General features: G+C 38.4%; 1 protein-coding gene across 1 annotated transcript in view; it reads left to right on the top strand.

Annotated features, from left to right (window-relative positions):
* The window catches only part of PTPN13 (protein tyrosine phosphatase, non-receptor type 13 (APO-1/CD95 (Fas)-associated phosphatase)), a gene marked incomplete at both ends in the record, with an annotated part of 33,472 nt that extends 18,357 nt beyond the window's left edge, over positions 1–15,115 (top strand). The window contains 15 exons of the mRNA XM_009572255.1: positions 704–875; positions 982–1,192; positions 2,120–2,190; positions 3,773–3,834; positions 4,529–4,685; positions 5,014–5,190; positions 6,508–6,587; positions 7,798–7,853; positions 8,959–9,059; positions 10,195–10,343; positions 10,914–11,004; positions 11,717–12,054; positions 12,610–12,825; positions 13,953–14,015; positions 15,043–15,115. Of these exons, the coding sequence (XP_009570550.1) occupies positions 704–875; positions 982–1,192; positions 2,120–2,190; positions 3,773–3,834; positions 4,529–4,685; positions 5,014–5,190; positions 6,508–6,587; positions 7,798–7,853; positions 8,959–9,059; positions 10,195–10,343; positions 10,914–11,004; positions 11,717–12,054; positions 12,610–12,825; positions 13,953–14,015; positions 15,043–15,115 (2,017 nt within the window). The remainder of the gene's footprint in view (positions 1–703; positions 876–981; positions 1,193–2,119; positions 2,191–3,772; positions 3,835–4,528; positions 4,686–5,013; positions 5,191–6,507; positions 6,588–7,797; positions 7,854–8,958; positions 9,060–10,194; positions 10,344–10,913; positions 11,005–11,716; positions 12,055–12,609; positions 12,826–13,952; positions 14,016–15,042) is intronic.
* Positions 15,116–18,381: the final 3,266 nt, after the last annotated feature.

The raw sequence follows: 18,381 nt of genomic DNA, 5'->3' as shown, positions 1-18,381 counted from the left end.
CCACCAGTACCCCCAAGTCCTTCTTGGCAGGGCTGCTCTCAATCCCTTCATCCCCCAGGCTGTACTGATACTGGGGGTTGCCCCAACCCAGGTGCAGGACCTTGCACTTGGCCTTGTTGAACCTCATGAGGTTCACCTGGGCCCACTTCTCAAGCTTGTCCAGGTCCCTCTGAATGGCATCTCATCCCTTACGGTATTAGTTTCTGATCAACTGAAAACTTGTATTTAGGCTTTCAGGGACTGTGAGCAATAAGGATGAAGTGCATAACACAGAGCACATGTGTGAATCATTGCTAGATCAGGGCATTGACGCACTGCTGAATACTATTAAGCCTTAATAAAGTTAGGCAAATACGAGTCAAATTGGATTAGGTTGTGAGTCAGACTTTCAGGTTTTGGCCTATGCAGTTATAGCATTCCAATTATTTAAATAGGAACAGTAAAATAATATACCTCTTCAGATTGTTTAATATTTTGATATTTGGACTGTAAACTTGTTTCTTCACTTGCGAAAGTTCAGTTACATTTATGTGTTCTGTCTCCTTGGATAAGTATGATGAACTGTAACTGTTGTTGATAAAGCATCTATTGTTTTGTCCTTTAACGTCAAATGTCAACAATAGGAACAGTAATAAATCTTTCTGCAGTAATGCCGTTTTACTTGAACCTAACAAGGAGATCTCTGTTGCTTTTATTTTCGCAGGTTAATGACATCGATGTCACTAACATGAGTCATACCGATGCAGTAAACTTTCTCCGCGCTGCCCCAAAGACTGTCAGATTAGTGCTAGGGCGTGTTTTGGAGTTACCTAAAATGCCAGTGTTGCCTCATTTACTGCCTGATATTACACTAACGTGCCATAAGGAGGAGCTAGGTAACACAGAAGTATACTGCTTTTTGCTCTAAAGCAAAATTTTTCCCTTCAGTTACAAAGATACAACTTGATTTTTCCTCCCCCCTCCCCGCTTTTTCTTGCAAAGGTTTGTTGTTATCAGGAGGTCATGACAGCCTTTACCAAGTTGTATATATTAGTGACATTCTCCCCAAATCGGTTGCTGCCAGAGAGGAGAGTCTCCATGCACTAGATATTATCCATTACATTAATGGAGTAAGCACACAGGGAATGACTCTGAAAGAAGCCAAAAGAATGCTGGAAACATACCTTCCAAAAGTGGTGCTCAAAGCAACCAGGTATGTTTTGGAAGCAAATGCTTCCCTGTACTTTTTGTTTTTCTCACATGATTGTATGAGTATATGGGTAAACCATGTTCCTGGTATGACAACTAATTCACTAGAGTGGTACTAGATGGCATGTTATTGAGGACTGACACCACAAAAAGGGTCTTTATATTTGCAGTTTTTGTGCTTCAGGGGAGCAGAACGGTACTTAGTACTTGCCATGCTTTGTGTTTCTTGGGAAGACAAGGCTGTGTCCAGCTGTGAAGTGCAAGTGTTCAAAATATGATTTTCAAAATATGACACAGGTTATTTAAATACAATTACTCCTTTTTCTTAAAACTGCTAGTGAGGGTTCTATAATCATAAAAAGGAGATAAAATATTGTTTTGTGCTTAAATAGTTCTACTGTCAACATGGATGTCTCAGCACACTGGTGAATGTCAAAATCCTATGGCACAGATCCTAGTGCACCACTGTATTTTTCACTGATCCCTGCTGCTTCTTTTATGGCAATACAGCAGTCAAAAAACCTTTCCAGATTACTCTGTTTTAATATTTACTTGGGACTGAAACATTTACTTCATTTTTGAAGTCTTCCAGCCATGCCTGCCGTTCTTTGCTTCCTCTCTCCTTCCACTCCGTTTTATCCCAGAAGGGGGAGGAGTTGCAAGGTCCTGAGGCTGCAAGGTTGAATCTTTTTGTCAGAATCTAGAAGGAAAGCCCAGCTCTAATGAACTCTTCGTTGCTCCCTGAAGTAGGAACTAACCTAACTACCAGTGCTTAATCTCTCTCGTTGAACATTTTAAGTATTCCAAAACTATTGTAATAGAAAGCACGATTAGCAGTTTTACTGATAGTACATATTTACATCAATATCTGATGATTACCATGACTTATTTTTTTTTTAATAAAAATTTCTGTAAACATTTCTTTTCATAGAGATGGTCATGCAGTGCTTCCAAAATCCAAAAGCCCTGATAGCTCAAATCCATGGCCAATGAAAGCTAATGGTAAGATTTGCCTGCTTTCTTATTGCAAATGAAATGCACATGTTTATAAAAATGAAGGAACTGATATGGGCCTTATGATACCATTCTAGTCCAGTGGCTGCACTAGAACTCTGCTTACTGAGATCAACTCCAGCAGGTGTTTGCTTGATCTTTCTTTTAAAAGCTCCATGAAAAGAGATTCAACAATAGTCTCTTTATGAGTCCATTTCTCTTGTAGTTTAGATATTCTAATATCAAGCCTAAGTCTTTCAAGGAGTTAAAAAAAAAATCGATCAATTGATTATCATCATCATAATTGTTATTAATAATAATAATGTTGTTGTTTCCTCTGACCAGGCATAAAAATACCTATTTGTTACATTTGAAAGTGCTTCAGATCTCTCATTGGTCTTCTCTTTTTCAAGACCAAAGGAGCCCAAATTGATTGTATTGCTCCCCTCCAGTTTGTTTACATCTTGCTGTTTTCCTCTTCAAGTGTGGTACTTCTGGTCACACACACGGCATTGGGTGAGGCTCAGCAGTGCCAAGCAGACAGGAAGAATTATTTCCAGGGTTGTGTGGACAGCATTCCTGTTAATACATCCCGAGTGAGATTAACTTCCTTTTGCTAAATAGTTCCTTGTTTGCTGACTTAGGTTCAGGATCCTTTACCACCTACATTTGCTTCTGTGCAGAGCAACTGCTTATGCAGTTACTTACCATCTTAAGCATTCGCTTTTTCTTTGAAATGTGGCACTTCGCATTTGTCTTGCTTCATTTGTCTTTTGCTTTTCGTGCTTCCTTTAACGTATCTAGATAACTTTGAGTATTAATCTTGCCTTATGAAATTATTGCAACTCTCACAGTTTAGTGTTGCTCACATATTTTCCAAGTGTGCTACATGTTTTGTTTCAAAAAACTTGGTCAAGATATTCATTAGGAACAAGCCCTGTAACCAAATCTTGGAAGACCCCACTTAAAACTCCCTTCCTGTAGATGACTTGCCATGCATAGGTTCGTGACAAGATACAAGCTTATTCTTAGTCTTGTTATTTCATCTACAAGCTTCCTCGTTTGTAAAAGTGTAATGTATATGAAAATCCAGAACTTCACTAGTAGCTAGGTATATAACATCTACTGGTTCCACTTTGTCTCATTTATTATACTAGTAATGGGATGTCTAGGATAAGTGGTAGTCTCTGATATCATAGTATCACTCTTTTCTTTACCAAGAAGAGAAAGGTACCTTTGAACAAGGACCCAGATGTCAGATGATGTTTAAAAAAAAAAAAAAGTGACAAGTGATTGCGGGGTTGTATTTTGTTCATTTCAAGGGAAAGGGAATCATGCCCTGTTTCCCAAAGGTGCATGTTTCCACTGTATGTTGTTAAGCTATTTATCAACATTTCTCTTTGCTTAGAGTTGGTTATAAAGTATAGTCCATCAGATGTAAGTTTTGGCAATGGCCAGTAACCAGGCAGGCATAACATAATATTAAATACCTTTTATAAAGTATTCTTTTATAAAAATAATTGATGGGGGCTAATTTAATTTCTGTGAAAAAGTTGCTGTGAAGTTGTTGTTTTTTCCCATTTTTGTTTAGGCTGTTCCTGTGGTGATCCCTGTGATAAAACAGAAAAGACAATTGATGCTTACGGCCCCAAGGTAAATATTCCTCTATTGTGCCTATTATCATTAACCAGAGAAAAGGATCTACTCTACACATGTTTTTAAAATAAATAAATTAAACAATCTGTTAATGAAAGTATGCAAACCCACTATTGTCCGTTGATGTGAATAAGCAGTGATCATAATAAATATGCAAGTTTTCTGAATTGACCTTCTCTTTCTTTGGAACTGCTTTATCGAAAGACAAATGGTCTTATCAGAAGGATGCAAGGCTATGATCCAAAAACTCCATTCTGTTCACAGTTTCTGCAGATGCTTGCATGTTACATTTACTAGATGGTTTTTCTTTCTTTTTTCCCCCCTTCGTTTTTTCTGAGAAATGGTGTGTTGTGGGACCAAAAATATTGAAGCCTGACTATGTTTTGTAGAGGTTATAATAATGTTAAATACTACCATGTGTTCTCTTTTAGTAGTTGCTTCTTGATCACCATGTGTTTTTTTTTCTTAGTTGCGTTAAAATTTTTTTATTTGCTCTTTTCATGGGAAACTTCTAACACACCTAAAAGCTGCCCACCCATCACCCAGCTATCTCAGATGAGAATACGATATGAATAGGGTTTTCTATTTGTTGCTAAGTAGAGCGGTGAACTTTTAAGGGTTGCTTGCTGCTTCAGCAAACTGCCAGACTCTTTAATAAAGAGTTAATTTGTGCTGTTCTTTGCTTTCTCAGATAAACGGCAATGGCATCCTGGGACCTTCTCAGGCAAATACAGAAAACAATATCCATCACACAAAAGGACTAATGAATATCTCAGGATCTGGAGATGCACCTTTCCTTGGCTTTACCAATCAGATGTCAGATTTTTCTAAACACAGTGACAAATCAGGTAAGAGGAGGTGAGATGGGGGACAGCATAATTCAGTCTTCCGTGTACAAGTACAAGAGAATCAAGGCATTGTTGAATAGGCTGAAATAAGTCAACGTTAGGCTGGCAGTCAATTTTAGAAGACCATCTCCATGTCGTGTGCTCTGCTTTAGAGGAATTATTTGATGTTGGAAGTGGATTTATGGAAATCGGATTCTGTGTTAAAGAGAAATGAAGGAAAGCCATGATAATAGCTAGAAATAATGCCATCATGTCTGCCCCTTTAACTTTTTTCCCCCAAAACATCCTATATTGGGAAAACTTGTCATTTTATACTATTTCTCTTTAGAAACAGAGGTTCCAGATGATGAGTATTATGATGAGGATGATCACAATGAAGTTGTCCAGTATCTGTTGGATGTTGTAGATGAGGAAGCCCAAAACCTCTTAAATCGTAATAATGCAACTTCAGAGGCTCAGAGTTTTCTACATCTCAAGAAGGCCACATCAGAAGATCACTTGCCAGGTAACATGAGCCATTAAAAAAATCATATCATTATGAGCAAAATACTTCTTGAAACAAGGTGCCAAGTAAGCCATTGGTTTGGTAACAGGGAGAGTTGACATTGAATTGATGTGTGAACTGAAAGTTTCCCAAGTAGAACACGCTGATTCCAGTGAACTTCAGATGCAATTTAGTAAGTCAAGTTCTGGTTTGATAAATCTGGATTTTGCTTTAAGTAATCTGGGAAAATGAATCCCATTCTGGCATTGTCTCGAGTAGAATTCATATTGTTTAGGTACCTGGTTCTGCAGCTACAGTCATGTTGAAATGCAGAAGCGTTTCAACATTTCATTGATTGCAGATTGCACAACTTGGAAATGTGTTGAGATCTCTCAAAACCAAGCGATTTGCCAACCTGCTTTGTCTCTTTTAGAGAAACTATTTTTTTCGCTACCTGCTTCTGTCTGTACACCTTTCTTTTCTTTCATTCCATCTCTTCAGCTCCAGTTGTTATTAACTGAAATTTAGTGTGGAGTAAGATTTGTAGTCCCTTTGTGGTGTCACACTATGTATGTATGCTCCAAAAGTTCAAGCAAGATGCTTGCTACTCCTGTAGAGGTTCCTTCTAGAACTCAAGGTATACCTTCCAAAATTATAATTATTTCAGCTCTTTTGCTGCTCTTCAAGTTCATTGAGTTATTGTCATTGGTCATTACGTTAGAAATCAGGGAACACTGATGTTCTGGCTGTGCCAGGACCTCAGCTGAGGAATATCATTGGAGGTCCACTACTTCCAGTTTCTTGTAGCTAGGATCTGGCCTTTGCAACTGAAGGTGAATTGGATTCGTAAGATACGGCAGCAGGGAACTACTGTAGCAGACAGATGCAAGTCAGATTTTATCCGGCACATCTTAATTACATCTTGTTAATACAAAGAACAAGTAGAATCCTGGTTTAGACTTACTGCTGGTCTAAATGTAACTGAATTGCAGAAACACTATTGACATGGGAATCTAATAACTTACTAGCACTAGCATGTCCATCCATTACGCTGTGGCACAGATGTTCTGTTAGCTATGCAAACAACCTCACAGGTAATGACAGCTGTTCCAGTTAAAAAAGAAAGAAGCCTAAAGTCTGATTATCCTATACAGTAAGACCTCTTTTCCAACACACTGGTAGCAAAGGGACTTAAAAGATGTTTCTTGGTTATTCTGGCACCTGTATTCCCTGTGTAGTGCCAGACAGGTGTAACAGGATTCACATCTGTGAAACGGTGACTCCTGGGCATCTTTTGGTGTTTTTATGCTGTATCTCATGATTTTCCTGTTCCAATAGAGATGAATGGAAAGCTGACAGAAGATAAGTCTGAAGACACAGACTGTGATGGGTCATCTTTACCTGAAGATTTTTCAGAGGTGGGATGGCAAGAAGCTGGCAGACATTTGTCTGCTGATTTTGCTTTCTCAGACGCTCTTTCAATTTATTATTTTCCTTATTGGCATAGAACTTGTGGAAATAACTTTACATATCTTTTAAATGAAAACATTTTTGTCGGTAGTAGCTGTAAATGGTGTACAAACATTTATTTTTTAAACAGTAGATGATTATTCTATCATAAATTAACTATATAAGAGAACAAAACATAGAGTTATGTTTCTCGCCCAACAGCTTTTTTTTTTTCAAAAAGGGCGATAATAAAATACCTTGTTAATGTTATTTCAGGCATTTAACCTAAAGGATTTCCTTGATTCCTGCTCAAAGAAGGGAAGCAGTCACAATGAATGCTGTGTAGGCTTAACTGTCCAAAATGTAAATTTGAGGTTTCTTTTCCTCCTACTTTTTGCTAGGATGTGTTCATTAACTTGAATAACTTCTATATGTGGTTTACCCTACATTTTTTTACATCAGTCACTAGATGCCCAGGTTTTGTCTCATATTTCAAATCAGCAGAGCTCTGTCTATCCAGCACATCCTGGCTGTTGCAGCTTTCTGTCCAGTTAGTAGAGCTGAGAGTCAAATCAGGAATCTGGCTCTGTGTCAGTGTGCTCTAGGAGATCCACAAGTAAAATTCTCTGAGTATGGCAGTGGAAACTTGCAAGCTGGCCTAATAAGTATAAATGGGTTTGTAGAGTTTTTCTTGAAAGGAGGATCAAAATGCCTTCTTCTCTGCTGAGTCTTCATCGTCTGTTGAGGAAGGCGTATGTAGGAGTACCTGTCATTTAGAGGTAAAGCCCTGTTCTGTTCTATATAGGAATGGGTAGCTTGACAGGAGGCAGAAGTTTTCACTATCAAACTTACCTCATAAAGGGTTTTTAAGTAATACAAACAAAAAAAGTCAACTGGAGAAAATTTAGATGGCTCTACTGCTGCTATGAGTCGGGAATGATTTTAAGTTAGCTTTTTGGCCTTGTTACAGTAGAGCCCCTTTCCAAGTGCTCAGTGTTCCCGTCCTCTGTTATTTTGGGTTAATGAGATGTCTAAAAGAGGGAAATCTTTCATTATGTGCTGCTTTGAACTTAGTAACCTTCAGAAATAGTCCATGTAATTGTTAATTGTTTAAAATTTACAGTGAGTGAGTGTTTTAACTGTGTCTTTTAATGTGTTTTGAAATTTTTCTTCCACTAGCCAACACATGTAAATGGTTGTGAAGACTATTGTGAAGTAAAAGCTATGCCAGAAAGGTAAGATTTCTTTTCTAGCATTGCTTGAAAGCAAACCTGTGAAGTCTGAAACTCTGAAGAGGGTTATGTTATAATGGGGGGGGGGGGAAAAAAAAAAACCCCACCCCCAACCAAAACAAACCAATAAAATGTCTGTGCAATATCTTGTTGAATTGCTTTCTGTCTATTCTTGTTATTTAAAAGGTTATAATTTGCCTGAATACTAGTCAGCTTTAAGTGGTTTACTATGCCCTAGTTTTATTTATTCCTTTGATATGTGGTTATAACAAGTAACTAGGCTGTGTTCAAATGGCTCCAAATAACTTTATTTGCATTGTACTAACGATTTGGTACTTGCATGTGAAGAAAACATTCAAACAATGCTGTTTTCAGTTTGAATCTTTTCAAGCTTCATTAATGTTACTTCTTCTGGTTTTAGAGCACAGAAACTAAACCGTTTAGCTCCACTGGTCCATCTGTTCCCAATGGGTACTTGGGACTTTTTTTTTTTTTTTTACATTTTACTAAGGATATGCCTGGCCAAGTTACTAGCTGTCCCTTTGAGCCACCTTGAATTTTGGAAATTCCCAAGATCGTTTTTCTTTGTGAAATAATTTTAGTCCTTAGTCTAAGTGACGCTTCAGTCAAAGTGTGTATATTTCTTTTTATGTTTCGATTAAGTTTCTGGGAAGTTTTGCATTGAGACTTGGCGCAAGCAGAGACCTTATGACCTAGAATACTTAATTCGTTTATCACCATCTTCAACAAAGCTAGAAAACTTGCAATTGAAAATAGATATTCTAGTGTATAGGTAGTGAATTATGTGAACGGTACAAATTTGCTTTTGGACATTATTTGACTGCTTAGCCTTTGAAAAGTAATCGCATGATAGTTATTACTAGATTCATGTCTTCCTGGCTCTTTTTCCGCTGTTACTTTTTCCAAATCCCCACTGGGGATTTAAAAAAGGAAAAAAAATGGTGGTTTTTTGAGATTACTGGTATGGATCCAATCCAGAAATACTTGTAGCTATAAATTACTTTCTGGCGATTTTTTTTATTAGATTGCAAATGTGTTGGTTATTTCTAGGTGTTCTTTCTTACTTCCATACATTGTCCTCTCATAGATCTCCACAACCTCCCTTGAGCCAAGCAGATGAAGATGAAATCACATGGGGAAGTGATGAACTGCCGATTGAATCGGTCAGCCAGGAACATGTAAATAAAGGCAAGGACTTTAACAAATAATCAGTGGAAAACTGAGGATCACATTAAATAGACACAATGTCAGAAGTGAATTTTAAAATGTCCTGGGTATGTTTTGAGGGTGTAATGACAGGTATAATGGGAAATCTTAACAGCTCAGCAACCCACTGGAAAGGATCTTTACAGCTTTGTGTAATAAATGTGTGAGAGTTAATAGGAACAAGTATTGGCAATGTTGTAGTTGTAGTAGAAACCAGCTGAGATGCTTTCTTCCATAATATCTATCTGACAAAAGCTGTAACAATATAAATGTTTCACCGTGATTGGATCAATATATTATGTGCTTCACATACCAGCTACTCCATGCTCAAATTAGACAATATTTTTTCTTTGTCTTGACTCTCATTCTTCCACTGCTGCTCAACATGGCAGAGTGGAACACTACTCAATTTGATGCGTTTGGCAGAATCTAGTCTTTACTGTTTGAGATAGCATTAGAAACGTCAGTTCCTGAAATACATATACAGCAGCCTTTTGTCTGTTTTCATTAAAAGAAAAAAGGATAATCCGTGTAAACCTTTAGACTAAGTCAGTAGATTTAGGACGCTTTTAATCACGATACCAGAGAGACTCTTGGTTTATTAATTTTGTTGTGCTTCAGCAAAACACTGAAGGCCTGGTAGAAAGCAAGCTTTATTGGAAAAAAAGATGTATTTAACACATCTTACGATTGCCACTTGAAAGACACTTTGAGTATAAGTGCTAAAAACGAAGTCACGGGCTGTGATGTTTAAGTGGAGAGTTCTGAATTCATCCCTGTGTGCATTCATCAATTTTGTAGGTTACTGTGTGAAGAACTTACATTTAAAAAGTATTTGAAGTTTATTTCAGTGTATTTATTGGAAGTTCAGGAAAATACTCCCTTTGGTTCCTGGATTCATCAGAGCTGATTTTGAATTAATTTGGTTTTGCCTGTCAAACTGAGAGCACATCTGTGTATTCTCTCTGGTGTATGGAGGCATTCTAGAGAAAACAGGTAGTACAGTGGTGAACAGCAACAAGGAAATCCAACATTGCACTACAGTTTACATTTCCCTAGTTTTAGCTATTTATTTATTTATTTTTATTTATATCAATCAGTCTTGTTCTTCTGCTAGATTTCCCTTTCGTGACAAATGAAGAGATCTCTGCACTCCCTACAGTGAATGTGCTCCCCGGAGGCAAGTACTCAGGAGCCAAATTGAAGTCAGTGATCAGGATGTTGCGGGGATTGCTGGAACAGGGAGTCCCTTCTAAAGAGATTGAAGTGAGTAACTATTTGTCCTTTAAAGTCCTTTTTTCTAGTATGAAACAGTTAGAAATAGAATGGCTGGTTCATCACTGCCTTAAATACCACAGCTCTTTAATTTGCAGCCCTAAAGGGATGAAAAGACTTCTTTTACCAAAGACTTCTCTCCCTTCCTGCCACTAGCTGCTGAGAGATAAGATTGAACCAGGAATTCAATTCAAAAGTGTGTTTACATCATTCTTACTTCTGGTAAATTACCAAGTGAATATGATGTTAACAGGCATAGAGAAGGTAAATAAAGGCTGCAAAATCTAGCTGCAGAATGTGAAAACAGCCTTTCCAAAGACTTAAGTCAACCGTGTTACACAATCTCTTTTTTAGGAGAATGAGATAAAATATTTACTGGATAATAGTTTAATATTTTGTTTCATTTTCTTAGCTATGTGAAATTAGATTCCTTCCTGTGACTGAATTATTTTGCATGTCTGCATTAGGATTTTTTTAATGATTGTCTATTAAAGGCTTGGTTACATAACTGTTCTTAACACTTGTCACCATTCTAATGCACGTGTAATTGCTGCTTTACAGAACCTTCAGGAGTTAAAACCTTTGGATCAGTGTTTGATTGGACAAGCAAAGGAGAATAGGAAAAAGAACAGATATAAAAACATACTTCCTTGTAAGTCCTAACTAATCTGAAGTTCACTGTTGATGTTTTGTCATCACCTGTACGATCAGATGAATGGGATCAGAAGTGGGATGGTTTGATTCCCAATCCTAGTTCTGCTACTGAGTAGGGAAAAAAAAAGAATCTGCCACTCATTTTCTGCACATTTAAAGCAAGCATTATAAAGCAGTTTAAGATCGGTGAACAATAGACTACTGTAGTAGATAGGGATGGATGTTCACAGATTCTTCAGTTGTTTCAGCAGATCCTGTGTCTTAAATGAGATATACATATGGAGCCAGACAAGATTTTTTCAGTTTTACACATGTAAAATTGGAAAAACAAACATGTATACTATCGTCAGTAAATTTCCTGCAACAAAATTCTGTTTATTAGGTGGGAGATGTGTGAAGGAGAAGTGAGAACTGACAAAGGTTAGTTCTGAGTGAGAAATATTCAACCTTGGTTTCAGAGGTGCTGCAGTTCAAATTGCATATCCTGCCTGTCTGCTGATGTAGATTTCTTCCTAGCCATCTTTTTTTTATTCAAAAAGAAGTACCGATTAGTATCCTAAAGCAAGTATTGTAGTGATTTTTTTTTTTAAATAAGATCTGGAAGCATCTGTGGAGATAAGTACTATGTGAGTGTGTAAGGCTCTATTGGGTGAAGGTCTAATTATGTGCATGCATAACATTGAAGTATTTTTGTTGTGTGGGGATTGCAGATGATACCACTAGAGTACCTCTTGGGATTGAAGGTGGATACATCAATGCCAGCTTCATTCGCATGCCAGTGGGGAATGAAGAGTTCGTTTACATTGCATGTCAAGGACCACTTCCTACTACTGTAGCAGATTTCTGGCAAATGGTTTGGGAGCAGAACTGTACTGTGATTGCCATGATGACTCAGGAGGTTGAAGGAGAAAAGATAAAATGCCAGCGTTACTGGCCAGATGTACTCAGTAAAACCACCATGATAAATGATAGACTACGGCTTGCTCTTGTAAGACTCCAGCAGCTGAAGGGCTTTATCATTAGAGTGCTGGAGCTAGAAGAGATTCAGGTAAGTGAATCTAATTCTGCATGCTGAGAATTTTTTTCTGAGTGTTGGCATTTTTAACCTCATACTTCTGGCTTGCCTGCTTTCGATCGCAATGTCTACATCAAGAGGTAGCCCAGACCTTCTTCTCTTTGCCCAGTGATCATCACTGGGCAACTCTTCCTCGTTGCAGCTTGTGCTACTCTGTGACCTTTATAGGAGAAAGCAGTTAGGCCAGGAGATGATTTCATTATGCTAATGAAACTGTAAATTTTGGCTCCCTAGGTGCCTTTGGCCACAGAAACATATATAGGGATATGAAATTCACTAATAATTCAGTCTGGCTGGTTCATTCCTCTGTGTGATCAGCTCAGTCTGCACAATGAACCTTATACTATTCAATTACTTGCTAGTTATTTTCAGTTTAGCTCATTGTTTCTCTTGTTATATTGAATTACAGAACACCTTCATTGGGCAAATCCCTCTCTTCTGAGAGTGTTTCCTTTGGGAACTTACCTTTTGTCTTTTTATTCTTCTCATGTGTTACATTTTGTTGTTATTGTTGTTTTTAAACCTCAGACAGGTGAAGTACGGCACATTTCCCATCTGAACTTCATTGCCTGGCCTGACCATGACACCCCTTCTCAACCAGATGACCTGCTTACTTTTATCTCCTACATGCGGCATGTTCACAAATCGGGACCTATCATAACTCACTGCAGTGCAGGCATTGGACGATCGGGGACCCTTATTTGTATAGACGTTGTTCTAGGGTTAATCAGCAGAGACCTCGATGTGAGTACCCAAGAGGATGGGCTAAGCTGTGCTTTTGACTTGCAGGAAATGTGTTCCATTGGATCTATTCAATTGTGTAAAGAATATGCCATGCTTTTGAGAGTAGCATGCTGGCCATATCTTAATGTAACATAAATCAGGGTGTAAAACAGCACCGGTGAAATGTTTCTTTGTTGATGATCCTGGGGGGGAAGAGCTCTAACATCTGCTGGTTCTTGAGTTAGCTCAGGGAATCTTCTTAAGTGTCCTTTTTGTTGACACCTCAGCAATCCAACATTGTTAGGTGCCACTTGAGACATTCTAGGCTATGTTGCAAGGCCATCTCCTACCACAGCAGAGTTCTGGTGTATGGCTTGGGACCAACAGTGTGTTGCCATGATGACTCAGGCAATTGAAGGAAAAGTTAAAACGCCTGCCTTACCTGGCTGGATGTACTCAGAGGAACTATCGTGTTAAATGGCATTAGGGCTGAGTTGTGCCACTTGGTCGGTCAGAGATCCATGAGCTGTTGGAGGGCAGCTACAAGCCAACCAGAGTATCTGTTTAGGCAACTGAATCAAAAACTTAGTGTCCAAACATCTCAGCTGGAGATGAGGGTATATAAATTAAGCTTTCCAGCACAACCAGGGATATGCTTTCTAGGGTGACCCACAGGAGGGTGCTAGCTTCCTTATGTTTATGTCCTTCAGTGGCCTGGTATAGCAAATCTTTTTGTGAATTTGAGAAGATGAGCTATGTCATGCTTAGCTCAGCGGGGTTTCTAAGCACCCACTAAAAGTCTAGAACTTTATAGGGCTGGGAAAATAAAAAGCGTTTTGTTAGGTTGGACCAAGGGGCTCTATTTTCTGTACACTCAGCTCCTAGTAAGAGTAAGCAAGAGAGCCTGTGCACAGAGAAAGAAACCAAGAGAAGGAGGGTGTCTGATGTTGGAGAGCCACATCCATATGGCGCAGAGACAGCACATGCTGCTTATCTACCAGACATGCATAGGCTACAGTGAATTGTTATTTGTTTCACTACTAAATGTTTCATGTACCTGGTTGGATTCCTTGGTTTGATGTTGGGGATGTTTCCTTTATATGCATGTATGTCTCTCTGAATGTTTAACTTGCTGTTTGTTTTGGTAGTTTGATATCTCAGACCTGGTGCGCACGATGCGTCTGCAGAGGCATGGGATGGTTCAGACAGAGGTGAGTCTCGCTTCCTCAGGTATACGCTAAAGGAAAGACACTGGAATTCTAACTCTGATGTGCCAGGAAACTTTCTGTGATGCACATAATGATTGTCTTTGTGCCCTCTGATGCAACGTTTGTGTCATGAGAATTAAATCAGATGCATACCAGTGAGTAGAAGTACATATTTAACAGTTATAAATGCATGCCGTTTTTAACACGCTATGCTGTTTTGATCTGTGTTTTTTTTAAAAAAAAATTGGGAGTTTTTGTCTTCAAAAGCATGTGTTATAGAGGAAATCAGCTGAGCTTTTTTGGCTAGAAATTGCATTATAAGCTGAAGAGAAGGCCTAACTGTAGCTGCTATGAATCACTGATACTACCAGAAATGTCTTGAAATCTCCTTTGGGGAGATATTCAACCAGAAGTTAAATGAATGTTTTAGGAATAATCTAGATCTAGAGCTAATTAATTTTACCTTAGAGATGGATGTCACAAGGTCTTGTTAAAACCTGCACTTTTTCTTTGAATGTGAAGGATTTGTCAAATCATAGTTTAAGGGGAAAAAAAAAAAAAAACCCAAAACACGAAAACCAAACCACAAAACTATCAGCCCCACCTCACACCCCAAAACATGTATTAGCCTCCACACCTGTATCAGTGATATTAAGATAAGAAATTGCACTGTCATCTGAGTTCTGTATTAGTTGGCATTGATGCAAGACCTTGAAATTCACTTGCTGTCTTCATTTCTACTTATGAAAAGTACTTACTCTGCTTGAGGTGGTTTTGGTGTGAAAGGAGGATAAATGTCCTATATAAAAATATATGCTTAGTGGCAGGAGAGTGCCTGTATTTGTTTTAAGTTGAGGTTACATATTTCTCCACTGTGGGTTTTTTGTTTTGTGTTTTTTTTTTTTTATTATTTAACTCTAGAAATAGTATTGAAATCAAGTGCTATGCACCTGTGAAGTGCACGTGAGAGTGAATTGCTTAGGTGGTGCAAGCATTTTTCACATGTTCTGTGATTTCCTTTCCCTTGCAGGATCAGTACATTTTCTGCTATCAAGTTGTCCTTTATGTCCTGAATCATCTCCAACATGAAGAACAACAGAGAGGCAAATAAAATACTGAAGCAGAAGTGCTTTTAAAATAAGGAAGTAAGGAGGTCTAGAGGCTCTCACGTGTTTTCTTTGTTCTGCCAATAGTTTTCCAGTCCCTTTCTTCAGTTGCTGTCAAATGTCTTTTCTATAAAGTCTCTCCATCATTCCAAATAAGGTACATAGTTATAAGGAAAAGGGGTAGCTCATACAATACCACTAATGTCTTCAGCCCCATGGACACACCTGTGAGATTTTTGTATAACAGTAAATAATATTTAATAAAGCTGCATTTTTTGCAGCTTCCTTAATATGTGATAAAATACTGAAATAAAAATATTTTAATTTAAAAAAAAAAAAAGTAAAGGAAAAAAAAGTAATCTTATAATACTTCCTGCAGTTCTGCAACTGTTTGGGGGTATTTGTTTCTTATGGGGTGGGGGAGTGGGAGGGATGAAGCAGTATTTTTATCCTGGCAAACTTTATTACAAAGACATTTTACTAGTCTCTTTTAAAAGCTTGTTTATGGCACAGAATTTTTACCCTTTTAGTACAGTTACAGCTATTTTATAGAGGGTATCTTGAAATCAGCATTTAAGCTTTAAGAGATGCCTGTTAGCATAAGGATAGTAGTGAATGTTTACTGTGAGTATCACAGTTAATAATGTTTACTTCATAGAGTTTCATGTATATATTTATATACTTTTACAAAAAAGCCGAATTATCAGGTGTCTAATCTTATAACTGATTAGGCATCTCCACTCTGTAAATAAAAAATACACCTAAAGTACACTGATCAGTGGGTCTGGGTATTTTTGTGTCCTTGTGACTGATTTTTCTTGGCCTTACATGGCATCCTTCATTGTGGTTGCTGCACTTAAGAAATTTGCAACAAAAGGGCTGCGCACATGTCCTTCTGTTCTTCAGTGTCTGTTTGAAAAATCCTGCAGAACTGTGGGTTCCTTTCTGGAAAGTTTCCACACTGTGATGAAAGGAAGAGGTTATTTTCCTTCCCGCCTTGTTTTTCAGCATACCTGGTCACTGAGACCCATATCACATTTTTTTAGGCACTTGGATGCTATGGCAGTGATCTGACAACAATGTAATCTACTCTGCTTAAAGCAACCGGGTTTGAGGTGGGAGGCAGGATATCGGGTTCTAAGTAACTCCGTGTTTTAGTGAAACTGTAAACAGTCAAAACTGTTCTGAAAGGAAATCTTCATTTTATGCTGTGTGGGAACCTTGGATGATGAATAACTGCCATCAGCCAGCACAGGGGACCATTCAAGGGTTTGAGCAGTATTCCTGTCCCAGCAGTCCTTACCAGAACAGAAGCTTGTGACTTGTGCTGTCAGGAAGGGTAGAAGAGTACTAATTTGACAGCATTCTGCATTGCAATGGTGGAAATAAATTCAGAAGCCTATGATTATCCAAGGTTTTCACTCTTCAGAACAGTAGCCCACAGTGTTCTGGTGTCCCAAAACTGAAACAGTCACTGTCTTGCTTGTTTAATGGTATTCTAGCTAACAATAGCATAACTTAAAAAAGGAAAAGAGCCTTTTTCACTTGTGACAGTAATACTATGATTTTTTTATTCCCTCCAGCATACCAGCACAGTTGAAAAAATGTGCCTGAGTAGTGTAGTTTGAGGAGGGAAAATTCTGTGTAGATAGAAGCAGAGGCAAATTGACTAGCCGTGTTGACAGTGCACCTATATGAAGGAGCTTTAAAGTGAAGACAGATGACTTTCAGGACTACAGTTGTCAACAGGCAAAGTAAGAAAACGCAGCTAGTTGATACACTGCTGCTACTGTTTTAACATAAATAGTAAGTCCAGAGGATTTGGGTATGTCTGGGTTTTAGAAACAAAAAAATGGTTATGGTAACTACACAGTATGGTTAGGGCAGTTGAATTCTTTCTTTAGATGTTTTCAGATACATGCCAAACAATGTAGAAACAGGAACTGATTTTTGTACAGTATGCTACATAAAACCCACTTTGGTACGACACAAACAATTTGCATCAGATTACAGCTTATGGGAAACAGAAATCAGTACAAGATTCCAAGATTTGCTGCTTGTCCTCACAAATATGAAGATCTATAGTATGGTATGTTACACCCAATTTCCTTTTAATGATGGGTGCATAGAAAAGCAGAGGATAATTATCTTGACCTAACACCCCCATCTTCAGAAAAAGGAATCACCCCCCCAGACAGTCTTTTCAGTTTCTCAGATGATTACTCTTGGAAGGTGAACACATGATTAGTGAATAAATAGACCTGTCTATTCACCCTGCTAATGTTTAGGTATTGTATTGGACCCCAACCGCAGAAGTCCAGCTGGGAAACCCAGCTGTCCCTACTCACTTATTAACTATTTTAAGTCTTTTTAAGAAACTGGGGATCTTGTGGAACAAAGCATCCTTGTCTGAACAAAAAAGGATAAATGTGGCCCTTCTACATCTGCCTTCAATCTGTTTCATCCAGCTCTTTCCATCTGAAATCATCCTCCCAGTACCATCAGTATGTAGCTGAAAACAAGCTTATGCAGGAATAATACGGAGTTCCTACACTGAAGTTTTCGTGGCCAAAATTCCTGATTACCCTGACTTCATGATAAAACAGATGGGCTCCAATGGGAAGCATTCAGGTGTTCCTAAGAAGTCATGCATGTATGGTGAGAGGTGGCATTGGCCTCTTTTGAGAAGTGGTCTGAATTTCTTTGGGTTTTTGTCTCAACCTTGAGGAATTTGATATCTAATAAACATGCAGTTGAGGACACTGAGAGGGTGTCTGTTTTCTGCTAAGCAGCTGAAACTTCCCATCTGTGACACATGATGTGGTCAGTTTGGTTGAAATAGACCCCACAGCTCAAAATTTGCTACAAGAAAATGGACATGCTTACACAGTGTGATTGCTTAAGCTGGGTTTCTGTGGGGAATCTAGTTGGAAATATGCACCAATACTCATCTTTTTCTCCACAGGATTAGGCTACCTAAAATCTTTATGCCCCCTTTGAAGAAATGAAGAAATGAGGGATTTTCCCCCTTCAAATCCCAATTTGAAGAATCCTGTAATGCCCCCCCATCAAACACCACAAACAACAGCCGAAGGCAGAGTGGCCTTCCCAAACTTACCATACCAAATATATTCTCAACCAGGCAAATGTGCGAGGGGTGGTTCCTCGTTTATTTACTTGCAGGTTTTGACCACCACTCAGGTATACTTGCAGTGAGCTTCACTCCCCCCCACCTTCCTACCCTTTTCCTTTTCCCCACCCCC

This window comes from Fulmarus glacialis, unplaced genomic scaffold (assembly GCF_000690835.1).
Source record: "Fulmarus glacialis isolate BGI_N327 unplaced genomic scaffold, ASM69083v1 scaffold37272, whole genome shotgun sequence".
Classification (NCBI taxonomy): Eukaryota; Metazoa; Chordata; class Aves; order Procellariiformes; family Procellariidae; genus Fulmarus; species Fulmarus glacialis.
The sequence above is the reverse complement of the archived record's forward strand: the minus strand, read 5'-3'. Positions and strand labels throughout refer to the sequence as shown.